The sequence below is a fragment of the Sciurus vulgaris genome, assembly GCF_902686455.1.
Source record: "Sciurus vulgaris genome assembly, chromosome: 16".
Classification (NCBI taxonomy): Eukaryota; Metazoa; Chordata; class Mammalia; order Rodentia; family Sciuridae; genus Sciurus; species Sciurus vulgaris.
Window position 1 is genome coordinate 9,748,755 of NC_136477.1, and position 18,616 is coordinate 9,767,370.

At 36.8% G+C, this 18,616-nt stretch overlaps 1 protein-coding gene across 9 annotated transcripts in view; it reads right to left on the minus strand.

The window, feature by feature from the left end:
- Positions 1–608: 608 nt before the first annotated feature.
- LOC306646085 (uncharacterized protein) overlaps positions 609–18,616 on the minus strand; it is a 32,225-nt gene continuing 14,217 nt past the window's right edge. For 6 of the 9 annotated variants that reach the window (XM_079114525.1, XM_079114519.1, XM_079114523.1 and 3 more), the window contains 10 exons: positions 17,057–17,139; positions 14,307–14,405; positions 13,733–13,818; positions 12,873–12,999; positions 11,948–12,034; positions 10,750–10,832; positions 9,857–9,983; positions 8,833–8,916; positions 8,085–8,167; positions 609–7,848 (listed from right to left, as the gene is read on the minus strand). In XM_079114525.1, coding sequence (XP_078970651.1) covers positions 5,542–7,848; positions 8,085–8,167; positions 8,833–8,916; positions 9,857–9,983; positions 10,750–10,832; positions 11,948–12,034; positions 12,873–12,999; positions 13,733–13,818; positions 14,307–14,331 — 3,009 coding nt within the window. In that variant the 5' untranslated portion in view covers positions 14,332–14,405; positions 17,057–17,139 and the 3' untranslated portion in view covers positions 609–5,541. Of the gene's footprint in view, positions 7,849–8,084; positions 8,168–8,832; positions 8,917–9,856; positions 9,984–10,749; positions 10,833–11,947; positions 12,035–12,872; positions 13,000–13,732; positions 13,819–14,306; positions 14,406–17,056; positions 17,140–17,391; positions 17,452–18,616 lie in introns of all 9 variants that reach the window. The other 3 variants (XM_079114526.1, XM_079114521.1, XM_079114520.1) reach the window with 2 other exon arrangements.

Here is an 18,616-nt window from a genome sequence, read left to right on the forward strand (position 1 = left end):
CCAATTCCCTCTGCACACTGGCACACCACACACACCTACCCCATACTTTGCAGCTTTACTTAATGTTTGACTAGTGAAGACCAGTCAGAATCACAAAAAAAAAAAAAAAAAAAAAAAAAAAAAAAAAAAAAAAAAATTCTCCAAAATCTAATAGGCTAAAAGTAGCATCCAGTGGGATAAGGGTAGTGTTTCTAACAGTGATCACAATGACTTCTACTTTTCAACTTTTTTTTTTTTTTTTTTTTTGCCGTGCTGGGGATTTGAACCCAGGGCCTTCCAACTGAGCTATATCCCCAGCCCTCAACATTCACTCTTAAATCGTTGCTTATTCTTGAATGTACACAAGACTTGTAACTTATTTCTAGCCAATTGAATATGGAAAACATGCAGGAATTTTGCATTTGCATTTAAGCTACCAAATGAGTTAATTTTGAATGCACTGAGGGGAAATTATCATGACAGATTTGACAATCAGGTGGGTAACTTTTAATGAGGTCAGCCTCCAACCAACATTGCCAATTGTCTGATTCTCCCATAGTTAAAGCCATATATATGCAACTGAAATCCAACCAATGCCTTGATTAGAGCTGTGTGAGATCATAAGCAGAATTTACTAGGAAAGGAGCCATGTGTGGCCTGTGAGATGGTTATGATTTTTTTTTTTTTTTTTTTTTTTTTTTGTGGTTTTGGGGATCAAACTCAGGATTCCACTTAGGCAAAGCACATGCTTTATTTACTACTGAATTACAACCCCAGCCCTTATCTTAAATTCTCTTTGTGTCAAGGGTAAAAGGAATACATGACCGTTCTAATTCCACTAGCTAAGCACAGTAGCTCACTTCTATAATTCCAGTTACTTGGGAGGCTAATGAGGAATTCCAAGATCTAGGCCAGTCTGAACAACTTAGCAAGATGTGACTCAGTGGTACAATACTTAACTAGCATGCACAAAAGAACCAGAACTCAATACACAATACAAAAACTTTTAAAAGACCTGTCAAAAACCAAAGCAAGAACAGACTTGACCTCAAGGGGAAATGCTGCTAAAATTCTGCAACGAACACTTTCTTTTGAGACCCTTCACTAAGTTGCCCCGGCTGGCCTCCAACTTTTGATCCACCCACCTCAAGTCTCCTGAGTAACTGGAATTACAGGTGTGCACAACCATGCCCAGCTTTTAGAACATTTCATCAAAATGTGCCCTTTCTCATATGTGGCTGTCACTTTGTATGCTAATTTATGTAAGTCCATTACTCTGTGGGCTTACACTTTCATCTTGTGAGATTCTGAACTACTATGCAACTCTTTATTCTACTGTCACTCAGCAGCAAAGTCACATAAATGACTGTTCAAAACTATATACCAGAAGCAGTGGCACACACCTATAACCCCAGCAACTCAAGAGGCTGAAGCAGGATTCCAAGTCAGAGAAAAGTCTCAAAAATTTAGTGAGAGCTTTAGCAGCTTATCAAGAACTTGTCTCAAAATAAAAAAAATAGAGCTGGGGATGTAGCTCAGTGGTAACTGGGTTTAATTCCCATGTGCAGAAGGGCGGGGGGTGCAGGGGGCTGTATACTCTTTGAGAAAAGAAAGAACTAGAAAGGTCTTAGGGCAATCAAGTACATGACTTCCAGTCAAGAAAAATGATGATGGAAGAATGACCCATTCAAAGAAAAATACAACAAAAAGACAAATCACAAGTCACTGAAGTATACTCAAATTTATCAAATTATGTGTAAACAGACATAGAATTCCCAGGAAGGAAAGTTAGTGGGGGCTTTGAAAATGTCACTAATGCATCATGGGATTAAAAACTTCAATCTTCATCCAGACAAGGGTGAAAAATGTAAAACTACATGGCCTAATGTATAACCTACCATTACAGCTCCCTTTAACTAAACGGTATTCTCTTGCTTTTGAATGGAATGCTATTAGGTCCATATGGCCTGAAATTTAGCTAAAGTACAAAATCTCTTTACGGATTTTCAGGCTAGATGCATGAAGTATTAAATTTTCTACTCATTATATTGCTATTTCTTTCTACACCTGTTAATATTTGCCTTATTTGGATGCTATACTGCTGGGTTCACATGTACTTACAACTGTTATATCCTTTTGATGAAGTGATCTTTCTATAGATTACCAGTTTATCTCATTTAAGCTATGCCAACTCTTGCTTGGTTTCCATTTCTTTTTTTCTTTAGTTTTATATGGACACAATATCTTTATTCACTTTTATGTGGTGCTGAGGATTGAACCCAGTGCCTCACACGTGTGAGGCAAGTGCTCTACCACTGAGCCACAACCCCAGCCCTTGTTTTTCTATCCCCTCACTTTCAGTCAACTTCTGTCCTTTTAAAAGATAAAAGTGCTTGCCTATCATGTGTGAGGCTGTGGCACTGGCACTGGATTCAATTCTCAGCACCACATATAAATAAATAAAATAAAGGTTCATAAACAACCAAAAAATATATTAAAAGAAAAAGAAGAGGGGCTGGGGCTGAGTGGTACAGCACTTGCCTCCCACGCGCAGAGCACAGGGTTTGATCCTCAACACCACATAAAAATAAAAATATTCTGTGTCCCTCTACAACTAAAAAATACTTTAAGATGAAAGGAGTCTCTTATAGATAGCCTACAGATGTCTTTTTTAAAAAGTATTATTCAATAAAACAATCTTTCGATGAGTAAATTCAGTTGTTCATTTACACTTACATTAACCATTAAAAGGATCATACACTCCATGAGTGTGTGATTTATCCCTGGGATGCAAAAATGGTTTAACACATGCAAATCAATAAATGTGATATACACCACATTAACAAAATGAAAGAAAAATTATATCATTGGAAAAAGATCACGTTACAACATAAAACATCCTTTCATGATAACAATTCTCAATAAATTAGATATAAAAGAAATGTACTTAAACATAATAATGGCTATGACAAAGCCACAGCTATCATTACACACAATGGGAAGCAGTTCACATATTTTTTTAAAAGATCAAGAACAAGAATGCCCACTCTTTCCACTTCCATTCAATATAATAATGGAAAAAGTCTAGCCAGAACAATTAGCCAAGAAAAATGGAAGACATCCAAATCAGAAAAGTAGTAAAAATTGTTTGCAGATGGCATATCTTCAAGTGTGAAAAAGGACAAGACTCCATGAAAAAAAACGGAATAAATAAATTCATAAGTTATAGGATTCAAGATCAATATAGGAAAATCATTAGTTTTCTACACTCTAAAATAACAATACGTAAGAATTTAAAATCCTATTTACAAGAGCATCAAAAATGAAAACATTTTAGAAAAAATTTAAACAGGAAAAGATTTAAACAGAAAACTTTGACATTATGAAAAAAATTAAAGCAGGCACAAACAAAAGGGGAAGAAAATATCCTGTGCTTATGGATTGGGAGAACACTGTTAAAATGTCCATACTACTCAACATGATCTGTAGATTAAATGTCATCCCTTCAAACTTCCAATGGCATTGTTCACAGGATTATGAAAAAAAATATTTTTAATTCATCAGAAACTAAAAACTAAGCAGCTCAGAAAAGCAGAAGACTCTTGAACAAGAACAGAAATTCCAAACTTTAAATCATTATTACAAAGGTACAATAATAGAAACAGTATGGTACTGGCATAAAAGCTGACATGGACGAACAGAACAAATGAAAGCTCAGAAAACACAGTCAACTAATTTTCAATAAAATTACCACATAATAAGAAAAAGATACTCTTTCAAATAAATAGTACTGAGAAAATTGTTTATATATACACAAGCAAAAGAATAAAACTGGACCATTAAAAAAATAAACCTAAGGATGTAAAACCATAAAACCCCTAGAATAAAATGTAGGAGAAAAACCTCCTGACATTTACCTTGGTAGTGAAATTTGGAGTTAACAAGAAAAAGTACAGACATCAAAAACAAAAATAAACAACTAGAGCTACAAGATTTCAAAGTAAAGCAAAAAAATTCATAAAGTGAAAAGGCAACATAATTCAATTGAATATTCGTAAATCATATGTTTACAAATGGGATAATGGTTTGATATCCAAAATACTTAATTTTGTAGCAAAACACAAAATATCCCAATTTTAAACTTAACAAAGAACTCAACAGATATTTTCCCAAAGACAGACATATGAAAAAATGTTCAAAATCAGTAAGCATCAGAGAAATACAAATCAAAACCACAAGGACATCATCTCATACTTAAGAACAGTTCAGAAAAACATCAAAAGATACCTCAGATGGTGAAGGAAACAGAACATTTCTACATTGTTGCTGGGAACTGAAATTGGTGTAGTTATAGAAAAAGATGGTTTCTCATAAAATTAAAATACAACTACCATATAATACAACGAATCCACTTCTGGGCTTCTAAGGAAATAAAATCACTAACTCAAAGCTGCACTCCTGGTCAATGCAGCATCACTCATGAAAGCGAAATAAGGAAACGGTGTCATGTCCCCTGGCAGATGAATGGATAAAACATGGTCTTAAATAATTTGCCATAAAGTAGGAATTCCATCACATATCATAACACAGTTTGACATTGAGGAAACTATGCTAGGTAAAATAAGTCAGTTACAGTAAGAAAAATACTGCACCATCTCACAAGTGGAATCTAAAGTTGAACTTAAAAACAGAGACTGGAATATCAATTACCAGAGGCTGGGTTTATGACAAAAGGGGAGATAATGGTCAAAGGTACAAACTCTCATTTTTAAGTACTTGAAACCTTATATAAAACATGGTAATTTTAGTTAATGCTCATGTAGGGTATACTTGAAATTTAAAACAATGGAAAGTGTTTTCAGGACATAATGAAAAAGGCTAACCATGTGGTGATGGATCTATTAAATCTGTATATTCATCGTCTCACAACTTTTAAGTATATGGCACATCAGGTGGTAGATCTTAAATACAGACAATAGTTTTCACTCATATTAAAGATATTTTAAAGCAGAAAACTATAGTGGAAATTAGAAATTTATAATTGAAGTCATAAAAATAAACAAATATTGAAATGCTTGGTATATTCAAAATTTATCTATAGAACCACTCAGAAAGCCATCTGTATAACCATACAAGATTTCAGAACACAGTGAAGCTTATCCCCTATTACATACACATGGATTCCATTCAGTTTAAAACATCACTTACTCAAGGTTAAATAATGTAAATAGACTTTCCAACACTTCTTTCATAAAGCTTTTCTCCACTGTGAGACAGGTCAACGTCAAACATCTCCTCTTAAATCAGAACATTTTATTGCCATAGCTTGCATATTTAGTAAGACTCAAAGAAATACTACAGGGACTGCATGTTTCTTATTCTACATAGCTTAAGTGAGTTCTTACATATTGGAATATGAGATTATGATGACTCTCCCATGTTCTTAAAATTCATGGTATATACTCAGAATGAGTTCATGTCTTTGAAGTGAACAAACTCAACACTTTCATACACTGCTTATATCCATAAGATTTCTCAAGACTATGAATTCAATTATGATTACTAAGGATCAAGAGGACTTCCAAAAAGATTTTCTGAATTCCTTACATTCAAAGAATTTTCCTGTTCATTAACATCAGAAGAACTAATGAAGGGATCTCCACATTCCTTATATTCGTATGGTTTCTCTCCAGTGTGTTTTCGTAAATGTTTATTAAGGCCTGAATGCTCGGTAAAGGCTTTTCCACAGTACTTACATACGTAGGGTTTCTCTCCAGTGTGGATTCGCATGTGAACCCGAAGGTAAGAGGACCACAGAAATGACTTTCCACATATTATACACTGAAAGGGCTTCTCACCAGTGTGAGTTCGCATGTGGACCGGAAGGTAAGAAGAACACGTAAATGTTTTCCCACACACTGTACACTGAAAGAGCTTCTCTCCAGTATGAATTTTCAAATGTACATTAAGATATGAAGAAGAAGCAAAGGCTTTCCCACAGTGGTCACATTCGAAGGGTTTCTCCCCCTTATGACTCCTTATATGTGCAATAAGGCCTGAGGAAGTAGTGAAGGCTTTCCCACATTCCTGGCATGCATATGATTTCTCCCCAGTGTGATTTCGTAAATGTATAGTAAGGCCTGAGCGTGCAGTGAAGTCCTTCCCACAATAATTGCATTTATAGGGTTTTATTCCAGTGTGAATTCGAAAGTGGGTCTCAAGGGATGAAGAATTTCTAAATGATTTTGTGCATACCTTACACTGAAAGGGCTTCTCACTACTGTGAGTTTTTATGTGCACGTTAAGTTGAGAAAAGCTAGTGAATGCCTTCCCACATTCCTTACATTCGTAGGGTCTTTCCCCAGTATGTGTTCTTAAGTGTTTAGTAAGGCATGAACGCTCAGGGAAGGTTTTCCCACATTCCTTACATTCGTAGGGTTTCTCTCCAGTGTGAGTTCGCATGTGAATGCGAAGGTGGGATGAAGTTGAAAATGCTTTCTCACACATGTTACACTCAAAGGGTTTCTCTCCAGTGTGAGTTCTCAAATGTCCAACAAGAGATGAGGAATGAGCCAAGGCTTTACCACAGTGGTAACATTCAAAGGGCTTCTCTCCTGTATGAATTCTTATATGTTCAACAAGGGCTGAAGATGTACTGAAGGCTTTCCCACATTCCTTACAATCATATGGCTTCTCCCCATTGTGAGTTAGTACATGCTTAGTGAGGCCTGAGCGTGCAGTAAAGTCTTTCCCACAGTAATTACACTTGTAGGGCTTTATTCCAGTGTGAATTCGAAAGTGGGTCTTAAGGCAGGAGGAATTTCTAAAGGTTCTTGCACATACCTTACACTGAAAGGGTTTCTCGCCAGTGTGAGTTTTTGTATGTTCAGTAAGTTGAGCAAAGCTGGTGAAGGCTTTCTGACACTCTGTACATCCATAGGGCTTCTCCCCAGTATGGTTTCGTAAGTGAATAGTAAGCCATGAACGCCCACTAAAGGCTTTCCCACATACTTTACATTCATAGGGTTTCTCCCCAGTGTGAGTTCGTATGTGACCCACCAGGTAGGAGGAACGTGTAAATGCTTTCCCACATATGTCACACTCGAAGGGCTTCTCTCCAGTGTGAGTTCTCAAATGTGTAGTTAGATAAGATGAAGAGGCAAAGGCGTTTCCACATTGCTCACACTGAAAGGGTTTCTCTCCCGTGTGACTTCTCATATGTTCAGCAAGGCGTGAGGGTTGAAGGAAGGCTTTCCCACATTCCTTGCACTCATAGGATTTTTCCCGAGTGTGTTCTCGTAGATGTACAATTAAGCTTGAGCGCTTGGTAAAGGCTTTCCCACATTCCTTACAATCATAGGGTTTCTCCACAGTGTGGTTTTGCATATGAATATTAAGGTAAAGAGGATGTGTAAAGAATTTTTCACATTTCTTACATTCATAGTACTTTTTTACAGTGGGCATTTCAACACACCCATCAGGGTTTGTGGAATTTGTAGACGTTTTCCCACACTGTTCCAATTCATAGACATTTTCTCCATTGTGAGTTCTGCTATGTGCCTGAAAGTGTGACTCATTAACAAAGGTCTTCCCACAGTCACTGCATTCAAAGGATTTATCATCAGTAAATTTTTTCTGGTAAACATCTGTAGTCAAGGTAAAAGGTTTTACACACTGGTTCAACACAGAAAGTTTCTCTTCAGTAGAGGTGTTCTTGAGTAGTGGAAGGAAGTCTTTTCCATACTTACTACACTCTGAAGTGTTCTCTGTATTAGGAGTACTTGTGTATGTCTGAAGAAATGAGGGTTCACTAAAAACCTTTCCAATTTGTTCAGAGTCATGGTGTTCTTCTCCATGGTGGCTTCCTGCCTATTAATAAAGGGAATAATGAACATTAAAAGATTTTTCAGACTTAGACAAGAATGTATACTTGTAGGAACTCTGAAGAACCAAGTATCACACTAAGTTTGGGGCAACTTTCTAGAGAAACTGCAATGGTTAAAGACTACTTCTTTGATATTATCTCTCATTTGTGCTGACTTCCATCATGGAATTTCCAATCTTCCCTGAACTTGGAAATTAAGAAATATGTCTATGAATCTTACCAGCTGTATCCCATTTGATGTATCTGACCAAAATACACCCTGCTGAAGTGCTGTCCCTTTGGTTTGAAGGTGCATTTCCCATTCTGAAGGAAAAAAGAAAAACATGTAAAGTTTTGTACAACATGAGGTTAAATAAGTTAAAATGATAAAACAATTATATTTGTTTTCATATTAAAAATGTTAAAAAATAATGCAAAGATATATTTATATTTGAGTAGATTGCCTATGTCTAAAATTTGGCAATGACTAACGATACAGATTCAAATATAAAAATGTATTAACAATTTGTCCTATAAAAATTAAACATAAAAAAATTAAATGTAAAGAATAGAATATCATGGAGGAAAGCAGAAAACATCTGCACACAAAAACACCATACTCGCCAGAAGTGGTGGCATATGCCTGTAAACCCAGCAACTCCAGAAGCTGAGGCAGGAGGATTCCAAGTTAGAGGCCTACCTCAGCAACTTAGAGGAGCTCTAAGCAACTTAGGGACACACTATCTCAAATTTTTTTAAAAAGCGGGGGTTGGGGTAGGGTGATATAGTTCAGTGGTAAAGTGCCCCCGGGCTCAATCCCCAGTACCAAAAAAAACCTGGACAAAGTAAGGGTGCATGGGAAGTTGACGATATCCCAAAACTTACAAGTCCAAGAACCTCAGTCTTCAAATTGAAGGTACTCTTTAAAAGAAGCTTCCTCATACTTCAAAGCTTCTAAATGACAAGAATTGTTTCTCCTGAACACTCACCTTGAAGAATGCCGCGCTCCACTATAGTCAACTGCACTTCTTCCTCCAACCAAGAAATCAGGCTGGGTTTCAAGAGCTGACGTCCTATACACAGGAAAGGATACATTAATGGATGACACCATGTTAAGAAATGGCAAACCTTCCCATTATAGTAAACTACATTTTTAAAATTTTTTTTTAGATGTTGATGGACCTTTATTTTATTCATTTATTATATGGGGTACTGAGAATTGAACCCAGTGCCTCACACATGCCAGGCAAGCATTCTATCACTGAGCTACAATCCCAGCTCCAGTAAACTACATTTTTAAGATAAGAATTAAAATTATTTCTAAGCAGCTCAAAATACATATACTCATGTTTTGGGAGTCCTGAAGAGATTTGTTTTCTCTGATCCCTGAAATCCACATTCAGTCTCCAACTCATTCAAAAACCACTAAAAAAGCATAATACTCCCCGTGTCTTAGGCATTTAATAAATAGCATACTGTTTAATTAAAATCAAACAATCCACCAAGATGTTTCTTTCACAAGGAATATAATGGAAGTGCAGAAAAGGTCTTTGAGAAAATCCTCAAAGATAAACATTACAACAGTGGTTCTTAAGTTCAAATTTCATGTGGAAGGATTGTTAAAAGATGGGTAACAAAGACAAAATCTCAGAAGGTACGTTATTTTTAATATTGTTTTTAGTTGTAGATAGACACAATAACCTTTATTTATTTATTTTTATGTGGTGCTGAGGATCGAACTCAGTGCCTCACACATGCTAGGCAAGCCCTCTACCACTGAGCCACAATCCCAGCCCTAGAAGGTACATTTCTAATACAGTGATGGTGATGCTACTGATCCTGGGACATCTGGCTGAGAATCATCATAGCTGATTAAACTGTGGTAAGGGACTAGGTCTCTGTTACTTCCCATTGTACCACTGTACTCTGAGTTCACATCACTAATCCTGGAATGCAGTTATTACAAAATATATTTGTTTTCTGAGAAACTACAAAAAATGATGGCAGTCTTACCTACTGTAGACAGGTTCTGGAAGTTTTCCAGCATCACATCTTTATAAAGGTTTCTCTGAATTGGGTCCAGTGAAGTCCACTCCTCCTGGGTAAAGTCCACAGCCACATCCTCAAAGGTCACGGAGTCCTAAAGCACCACACACACGATAGTTTGAGGCAACTAACATCTCTACCCAAAATTCAATGGTGAATGAGAAAGTGACACCAATATCCATAAAGGATGGTTAGGTCTCCCGTATTCTATCCCCCATTCAACGGTCCTAAGAAACCTCTCCATTCACCCTTATTCACTGTGGATCTCCTCCAATCACATGGTTTTTGGCACCTCGTACATATAAACAACTCCCCACAAACAGACTGGGAGCTTTTCTCATTTTATTTCTCTATTGTAGCACACTACTGAAGCATACTACAAAGACTCAACAAATCAAGTTATGGGAATTCTTTGAAAAAAGGACATTTTCATTTTCCTAACTATTTATAAGAACACCAGAAACAATCAAAGTATCTAATAGGCACAAGAGAACTTAATATTCACATGATTATAAAAAATACTGAGAAACTTTCAGGTTAATCCCTCACCAATATTAATGTGTGTTTTTCTGGGAGAAATTCAAATAGAAATTTAGTCCTCATATAGGTCTTTTTTCCCTCAGACAGGTCTACCTACAAGGAAATGTGTCTTTCTGGTTAGTCTCTTATGCCATTTTGGGGACATATACAGTAAGTTTAACACTAATTTTGGATATCCCTAATTTACTGTTATCAGAGTTTGTATTCTAAGATACTTCATTCTCTAGTATAAAATCTGTTTCTCTCATGTCCTGACATCCTAACCCTAACCCAATCTTGCCTGAATGCATAAAATAGGGAAACACTTTTATTAAACTTACCAGTTGTGTATCACTGGAGATATGTTCAGTCAAAAAATTCTGCTGAAGTGCTGAATCTTTGGTTTTTAGTTGCAGATCTAATTCTGAAATGAAACCAAAAAAATAATAAGAGGATTGCAAGTTTAAAGCTACCTAAGCAACTTAGTGAGACCCTAAGCAATTCAGCAAGAACCCGTCTCAAAATAAAATACAAAAAAGGACTAGAGAAGTGTCTTGGGTTCAATTCCCTGTACCAAAAATAAAATAAGTCTTGCCAGGCAGGGTGGAGCATGCCTGTATTTTCAGCCACTTGGAAGACTGAAGCAGGAAGATCACAAGTTCAACTCAGTGAGACTTTCAGCAACTTAGGACAGTCTCAAAATAAAAACAAATTGGGGGTGTACACAGTGGTAAAATGCCCTTGGGAACTCAATCCACAGTACCCCCATCAAAAAAGTATCTATTCTCAAAATAAAAATGACAAAACACATGCCTAATTTAGACTGAAAGAACCCAGAGGGGGCTTTACCACAGAGCTACATCTCCAGTCCTTTTAATTCTTCTAATTTTTATTGTGAAGCAGGGTCTCACTACGTTGCTAAGGCTAGCCTCAAACCTGTGATCCTCCATCCTCAGTTTCCTGAGTCACTGAAATTACAGGTTAAGGGCCACCACGCCCAGCACAAATTTACATAATATATAAAACTAATTCTGTGACAATTAATATGTGGTAATAATTCAAAAGGATGTTATCAGGGCTTAAAAAAGGAAGAAAAATCTGAACATCAAATATCAAAATACATACATCAAAATGATGAACCTAAATAATAATAATATATGGGTTGGGGCCATAGGCTGGTGGTACAGGTGTGAGGCACTGGGTTGGATCCTTAGCACCACATGAAAATAAATTTAAAAAAGCATGCTGTCTATCTACAACTATTAAAAAAAAAAAAAGTTTAATGAGCTCCCAGAACATTGGAACAGAATATACAGAAGACCTAAACATCAAATATCAAATACATACATCAATACGGTGAACCTGAAGAATAATACTATGTTGTTTCATGAGCTCAAAAACATTAGGACAGAAAGTAAAATTCTGGAGTTAAGATAACTTCTGGGAAGTTCCAAATATGCTTCCAAGACTCAATCTATACTCAATCTATATATATACTCAATCTATCACTGACCAGGGCTGTTTTCCACAAACACTCACCTTGAAGAACTCCTGTGTGCACTGTCATCAACTCTTCTTCTTCTTCCAAGGAAGACATAGGGATGGGTTTGATAAGTGTCTGACATCCTGTACGTGAGGAAAAGATGCATCACAAAAGAGATACTAAACCTTTCTATGATTCAGGTCTGTATTCTCATGAAAACAGTGAAATTATTTTAAAGCCTTATTCTGTGATCCCAAAGTTTGGTAATCTCAGACCACCAAACTCCTACAATAAAGTAAAACCAGTGACTCATAACTATTATAGTGCATCAGATTAAGGTGGAGGGATTGATAGATACAGTGGACAGGATCCCAATTGGAGACTGAGTATGTCAAAGGTGGAGACGAAGACTACATTTCAACAACAGTAAGTGATACTGTTGAACCTGGACCTTGACAACAGTTTTTTATATTTTTTTTCTTTAGTTTTAGATGGACAAAATACCTTTATTTTATTTATTTGTATGTGATGCTGAGACTCGAACCCGTGCCTCAGACATGCTAGGCAAAGCATTCTACCACTGAGCCACAACCCCAACCACTGGACAACATTTTAAGAACCACCATAGTAGCGGGGACACAGTTTAGTGATGGAGCATGTCAATAGTATGTGCAAGACCCTGGGTTTAACATACAGTATCATCACAGAAAACAAACAAAAAAAAACTGCCACAGTAGATTAAAATGTATTGGGAGGGCTGAGGATATAGCTGTGGTAGATTGCTGGCCTAGCAGACAGAAGATCCTGAATTCAATTCCCAATACTGCAAAGAAAAAAAAAATTCTCAAAAAAAAGTATTAGGGAAAGAGTGTGTTTGCTAGTTTTCATTCTTAGAGTTGACATCATGAATCCTACAACACGGTTAAGTGCTTAGCATATACCAACTCTGTATGAGGTTGTAGGGAATAATGGCGCTCTTACCCACAGAGGTCAAGTTCTTGCAGTTCTTCACTGTCCCATCACTGTGTGTGTTTTTCTGAGTTGGGTCCTCTGAAGTTGACTCCTCCTGGGTGAAGTCCACAGTCACATCTTCAATGCTCACTGAATCCTAAATCATCACACACATTCTGTCTTAAGCCAAGTAATATCTTCACCAATTTTCATAGGAGAATAAGGATGGTGGAACCAATGCCTAAGCAGAGATGTGAATTCCTTCACTGCCTAACACTTAGTCCATTCAATGGCCCTAGGGACTATTCTCTGTATCCAGTCACTCACTATTCATCTACTCCACTCACATGGTTGTAACAGCACTTCTCCAACATGAAATTATTTCACCACAAGGCAAAGTCAATTTTATTTTTCCCTGTTATTCCTAAGCATACTGCATACATTTGACAAAATGATGATAAATGAATAAAAGTATTCAATAGAAAGATATTTTTATCTTCCTTATCTTTCAGAAGACAGCGAATTTGGAACTATGGGAATCAAGATTACTTATTAATTACTAACATACTGCAATGATTTTCAAAGTAATCATTCACCAATGTGAAAAGCTGCATTCCCTGGGAAAATTCAACTAGGGATTCAGTCCTTATGTCCCTTAAGAAATCCTGTGAGCAGAAAGATCAGTAAAGTAGAGGGAAGAGAACAAGGGAAAGGAGAAGAATGAAAGGGAAAGTAGTGGGAACTGAGTCAGAGTAAATTATAATCCATGCTTTTATAATTATGTCAAAATGAATCCTAATGTTATGTTGCAAAACAGGAAGTCTAAAAGAACACATCTACTTGGTGTACACAGCAATGTCAGTTTGTAGAATGAAAAACATTCATCATACCCAATCATTTCTCAAACAATCTGCCGCTGTACTTTTCTCTGTCTCTTCTTCTTGACTACAGACTGGGTCCACAGGAAGTAGACCTCCTGGGGGGGGGGGGGGAGATATGATAATCCAGATCTCATCAGAAACCCACATTCATGTGTTGACAACCTTCCACCCTAGTTCAAACTTCCCATAAAATTGAACACACTCAGGAAAATTCACACGCATAATCTCTAGGAACATACAACACCACAGCAACTCTGTCACTTACACTCAGAAAAAAGGACAGTAAGCCATGCTGCCCTTCAAGAAAAGAATCCTGGTCTCACTTCACAAGGAAGAAACTTAAGTCCTCAGAAATGTGAGGACTTCATTTCCCCATAGCAACATTAGCCATAAATGAGATTATGTAACATCTCTTCCCTCAACAGACATACCAGGGGGCTGACTTATAAAACAGTCTTCTCTGGCCTACTTCAAGACCTCTGTGAAGAACTAGCAACATGACTGTTCTGTCCCAGACCTCTTGCTATGCATTGTGTAGGGGGTACCTAAAGCAAATTTTCTGAAAAACAGCAACAGAACTTACCATGGGACAAATTGGTAACATCCATGTTAGTCTGATCCTGAAATACGTGTAATCACGCTCTTCTGAGATTCCAAGGACACGTCAAGGCAGTTTATGAATCTAAGTGAATAGTGGCAATACTTATTCCTCTTTAAACAGGGTTACTTGGATTCCTATTTACATCAATCATTAATCAACAAACAATACTTAGTAGTTATCAAACATCATACATTCTCTCTTCTGATATGAATCTATCCAAAAATTGTTTACCATATAACAAGATCAGTAACAACTGCCATTTATTGAGTAACCCCATCTTCAATGCTACATCAGCTTTTAGGTATGTGTATATATGCTAATTATATATGATTATTATTACTCTATCCAATTTTTCTAACAATCCCTCACAGATTATCATAATCACTAATGATGAAATCTCCTAGATTCAGGAAACACAAGTGACTGTTCTAATATCAAGTAGCAACTTTGATGTGTACCCCTAAAGTCTAATCCTCTGTGGTTATCATTATATTCTAAATTAACAATGACATAAAGGACTCTGGAAACAGATACCTGGTATGCCTTTCATTGCTGTAACCAAAATACCTGACTTAGAGGAAGAAAGGTTTATTTTGGCTAAAGGTTCCAAAGGTTTCAGTCTATGGACAGGTAGCTCTATTACTTGGGCTTGGGGGAGGCAGAATATCATGGCAGAATGTGAGAATGCAAAGGAAAACTAACTGAGCATATGGCAGCAAGGAAGGGTTTGGGTAGGTGGGAGGACAGGTCAGAGTATAGACTCCAAGGACACACCCCTAGTAACCAAATTCCTCCAACCATGCCAAAACTACCTATAGTTTCTACCTCTTCTCAGTGGTCATTCAAATTATCAATCCATCAAATGTATTAATCTACTGATGAAGTCAGAGCTTTCATGATCCAATAACTTCCAAAGTTCCATCCCTGAACAGAATACATTCCAACTACTGCTTACCCTCACAGCAGTGTCTCAGTATAAACACTATGTTCTGACCTCCGCTTGGTGCTCAAAGCAGAGTAAAGAAAACATCTGCCCAGGCAGCACCAAACTGAAGTTTGCCAAACACCTGATAATTTGGTGGGTCTTCTGAAAAAACCTTATGATATTACCAGTAGGTCTGTTTTTTCAATAAGTTCTGCTTCTATTTTTATTTATTCCTTCATATAACCTTCTCTTTCATATGAAGAAAATAAGAAGTGCAATAAAGAACAGCAACAACAGAACTGATGGAACAGAAAGGGTGTTTGAAAATGTAGGCCCAAAGGAGGGAAAAACCAAAACCACAAACAAAAAAAAAAACCTTACGGTATTTATGGAAATGTAACAAAACAGCAATTCTGATACACAGTACTTCAACAGAAGAGAGAAACAATGAGGAAGAAACAATACTGGGCTAACAAAGAACTTGTCTAGCATACATGAGTCCTGAGAAATCAAAGAGATGTCTTTACAACTGAATCCAATGATACAAAACAATCACCGAACAAATTTGGCAATCTACAAGTAATGGACAAATTCCTAGATAATATAACCTATCAAGATTACCACACACACCTGTAATCCTAGATGCTTAGAAGGCTGAGGTAGGAGGATGGAAAGTTCAAAGTCAGCCTCAGCAACTTACCAAGGCCCCAAGCAACTCATTGAGACCCTATCTCTAAATAAAATACAAAAGAGGGCTTGGGGATGTGGCTCAGTGGTTGAACACCCCCTGGGTTCAATCCCAAGTACCAAAAAAAAAAAAAAAAGAGTAAATGAAGAGGAAACAAAATACAGACAGACAAGTAGTTAAGCAAGGAGACTGACTCACTAATCAAAAATCTCCCATCCAGGGAATGGGGTGCAGCTAGAAGTAGAGCATTTGCCTAGCATGCAAGGGCCTGGACTCCATCCCCAGCACAACCAAAATAAAAATAATTATTACTATCATAGTCATTATTATCGTTATGACAATTATGATGATTATAACAATAATAATAAAATGTCCCTGTAAGGAACAGTCCAGGAATAAGTGAACTCAAAGCTGCACTCTACAAAATATCTAAGTAACTAGGAGGAATCCTTTTTACACCCTTCTAAAACATTGAAGAGGAACGAATACTTCCAAATTCACTTTATGAGGCCAGCATTACTACGTTATCAAAGATAAGGACAATATGGTTTGTTTTTGTTTTGTTTTTTTTTGCGGTGCTGGGGATTGAACCCAGGGCCTTGTGCTTGCAAGGTGAGCACTCTACCAACTAAGCTATCTCCCCAGCCCAATAAGGACAATATGAAAAAAATATAATTATAGTATTTCTGATGAATGAAGGTGTAAAATTTTTCACCAAAATACTGAAACACCCATTTCAATAGTTCATTGAATCATTCACAATGATCAAGTAAAATTTATCCCTAGAATAAACCTCAAATGCCCAAAACAGCCAAAGGAATTTTTGGGGATGCAGGGGGGACGAAGCTAGTCGTATATTAATTTGACAGTATATTAATTTGACAATCTACCACAAAGCTATGGGAAGCAAAATTGCATATAGTGAAATAAAATCATACCCACAGGCCAATGGAACAAAACACAGTACCCAGAAGCGAATCCATATATTTAGTATCAACTGATTTGCAGATTATATATAGGATAAGAAGTTCAATTTCAAAATGAGTTAGTACAGCTATTTTGGAAAGCAATACAAAGATTCCTCAACAAATTAAAAATAAAGCTGGGCATGGTACTCACCTATAATTCCAGCAACTTTGGCAGCTGAGACAGGAGAGGAGTTCAAGTTTGAGGTCAGCCTCAGCAACTTAGTGAGACCCTGTCTTTAAATTAAAAAAAAAAAAAAAAAAAAAAAAAGCAGGGATGTGGCTCAATCATTGGTACCAAAATAAAAACAAAACTGCCATTTAATACAGCAATCGCTCTACTGGGTACATTTCCAAAGGATATGAGACCAGAATGCCTGAGACAATTGCATTTCCATTCATTGTAGTACTAGTGACAACAGATATTCCAACAATTCAAGTGTCCATCAATGGATAAACAGATGAAGAAAATGTAGTATACGTACTCACTGTAGAATACTATTCAGCTTAAAAAAAGGAAAGCTGTCCTTGGTGACAACATGGATCAACCTAGAGGACATTATAGTAAATGAAATGAGCCAGAAGCAGAAAGAAAAACGTCAAATGACCTCATTATAAATAGAATGCAAAAAAGCTGAACTCAGGAACAATAAAATGGTGGTTACCAGAGACTGAGAGAGAAGGGGTCTGGAGATACTACGAAAGGATACAGAATTTATTAAATAAGAGGGTTAAGTTTAAGAGACTTATTTTATATCATGATGACTATAATGAATAGCAATATACTAAATACTGGAAAACTGCTAAGAGTAGATTTTACATGCACTAACTATACGTACACACACACAGTACGTGAAGTAATGCAAATTAAATAGCCAGTCCACAACACAAGAAGACATAAAATGTTCTACATGAAAAATTCATGTAATGTTTACTTGTGAATCATAACAAACTAAAATAGGGAAAAAGGACAAAACATGTCTGACTTCCCCTTACATCAGCAAAGAAGCAATGTCAAATAAGAGTTTAATCAACTCTTATGCATGTAACAGGTAGACAGGTAACTGAGAGTAAGGCACTACTGAGAAGTCCCCTTTATTGGAAGGTCTATATAGAATACATAAAGTGATCTCAATGGTGTTTTGATTATCCATAGTTTACAATCAGGAGGACAGGAAGGGAAACATGGCAGAGATTAGCCTTATGACACTTCTGCACCTAGTAGCCTGGGCTGGATAATCACAGATCTTGCCCAGACCCAAATTTATAAATTTTTATCTCACCGCTACATTAAGAGCAAGAGGTTAGATCAAGGTTGTACATTCTCTGGGGCCTCATTAGCAACAGCCTCACAGAAGTCATGGAGTTATTTGATATGGAATGTATTTAAAAACTAAATTTCCATCTAAAAAAACAAACAGCCAGGCACAGTGGTACACGCCTGTAATCCCAGCGGATACTGAGATAGGAGGATTGCAAATTCAAAGCCAGCCTCAGCAATTTTGTGAGGCTTAGGCAACTTAGCAATACCCTGCCTCAAAATAAAAAATTAAAAAGGACTGGGGATGGGACTCAGTGGTTGAGCACCCATGGGTTCGATCCCCAGTACACCCCCCAAAAAATTAATTAAAAAAAAAAAAAACCTATGGAAGGCAGATCAAGCATGTGTATTCTCCAAGTGCTTGCTCTCACACAGTGGTAGAGGTAAGATCAA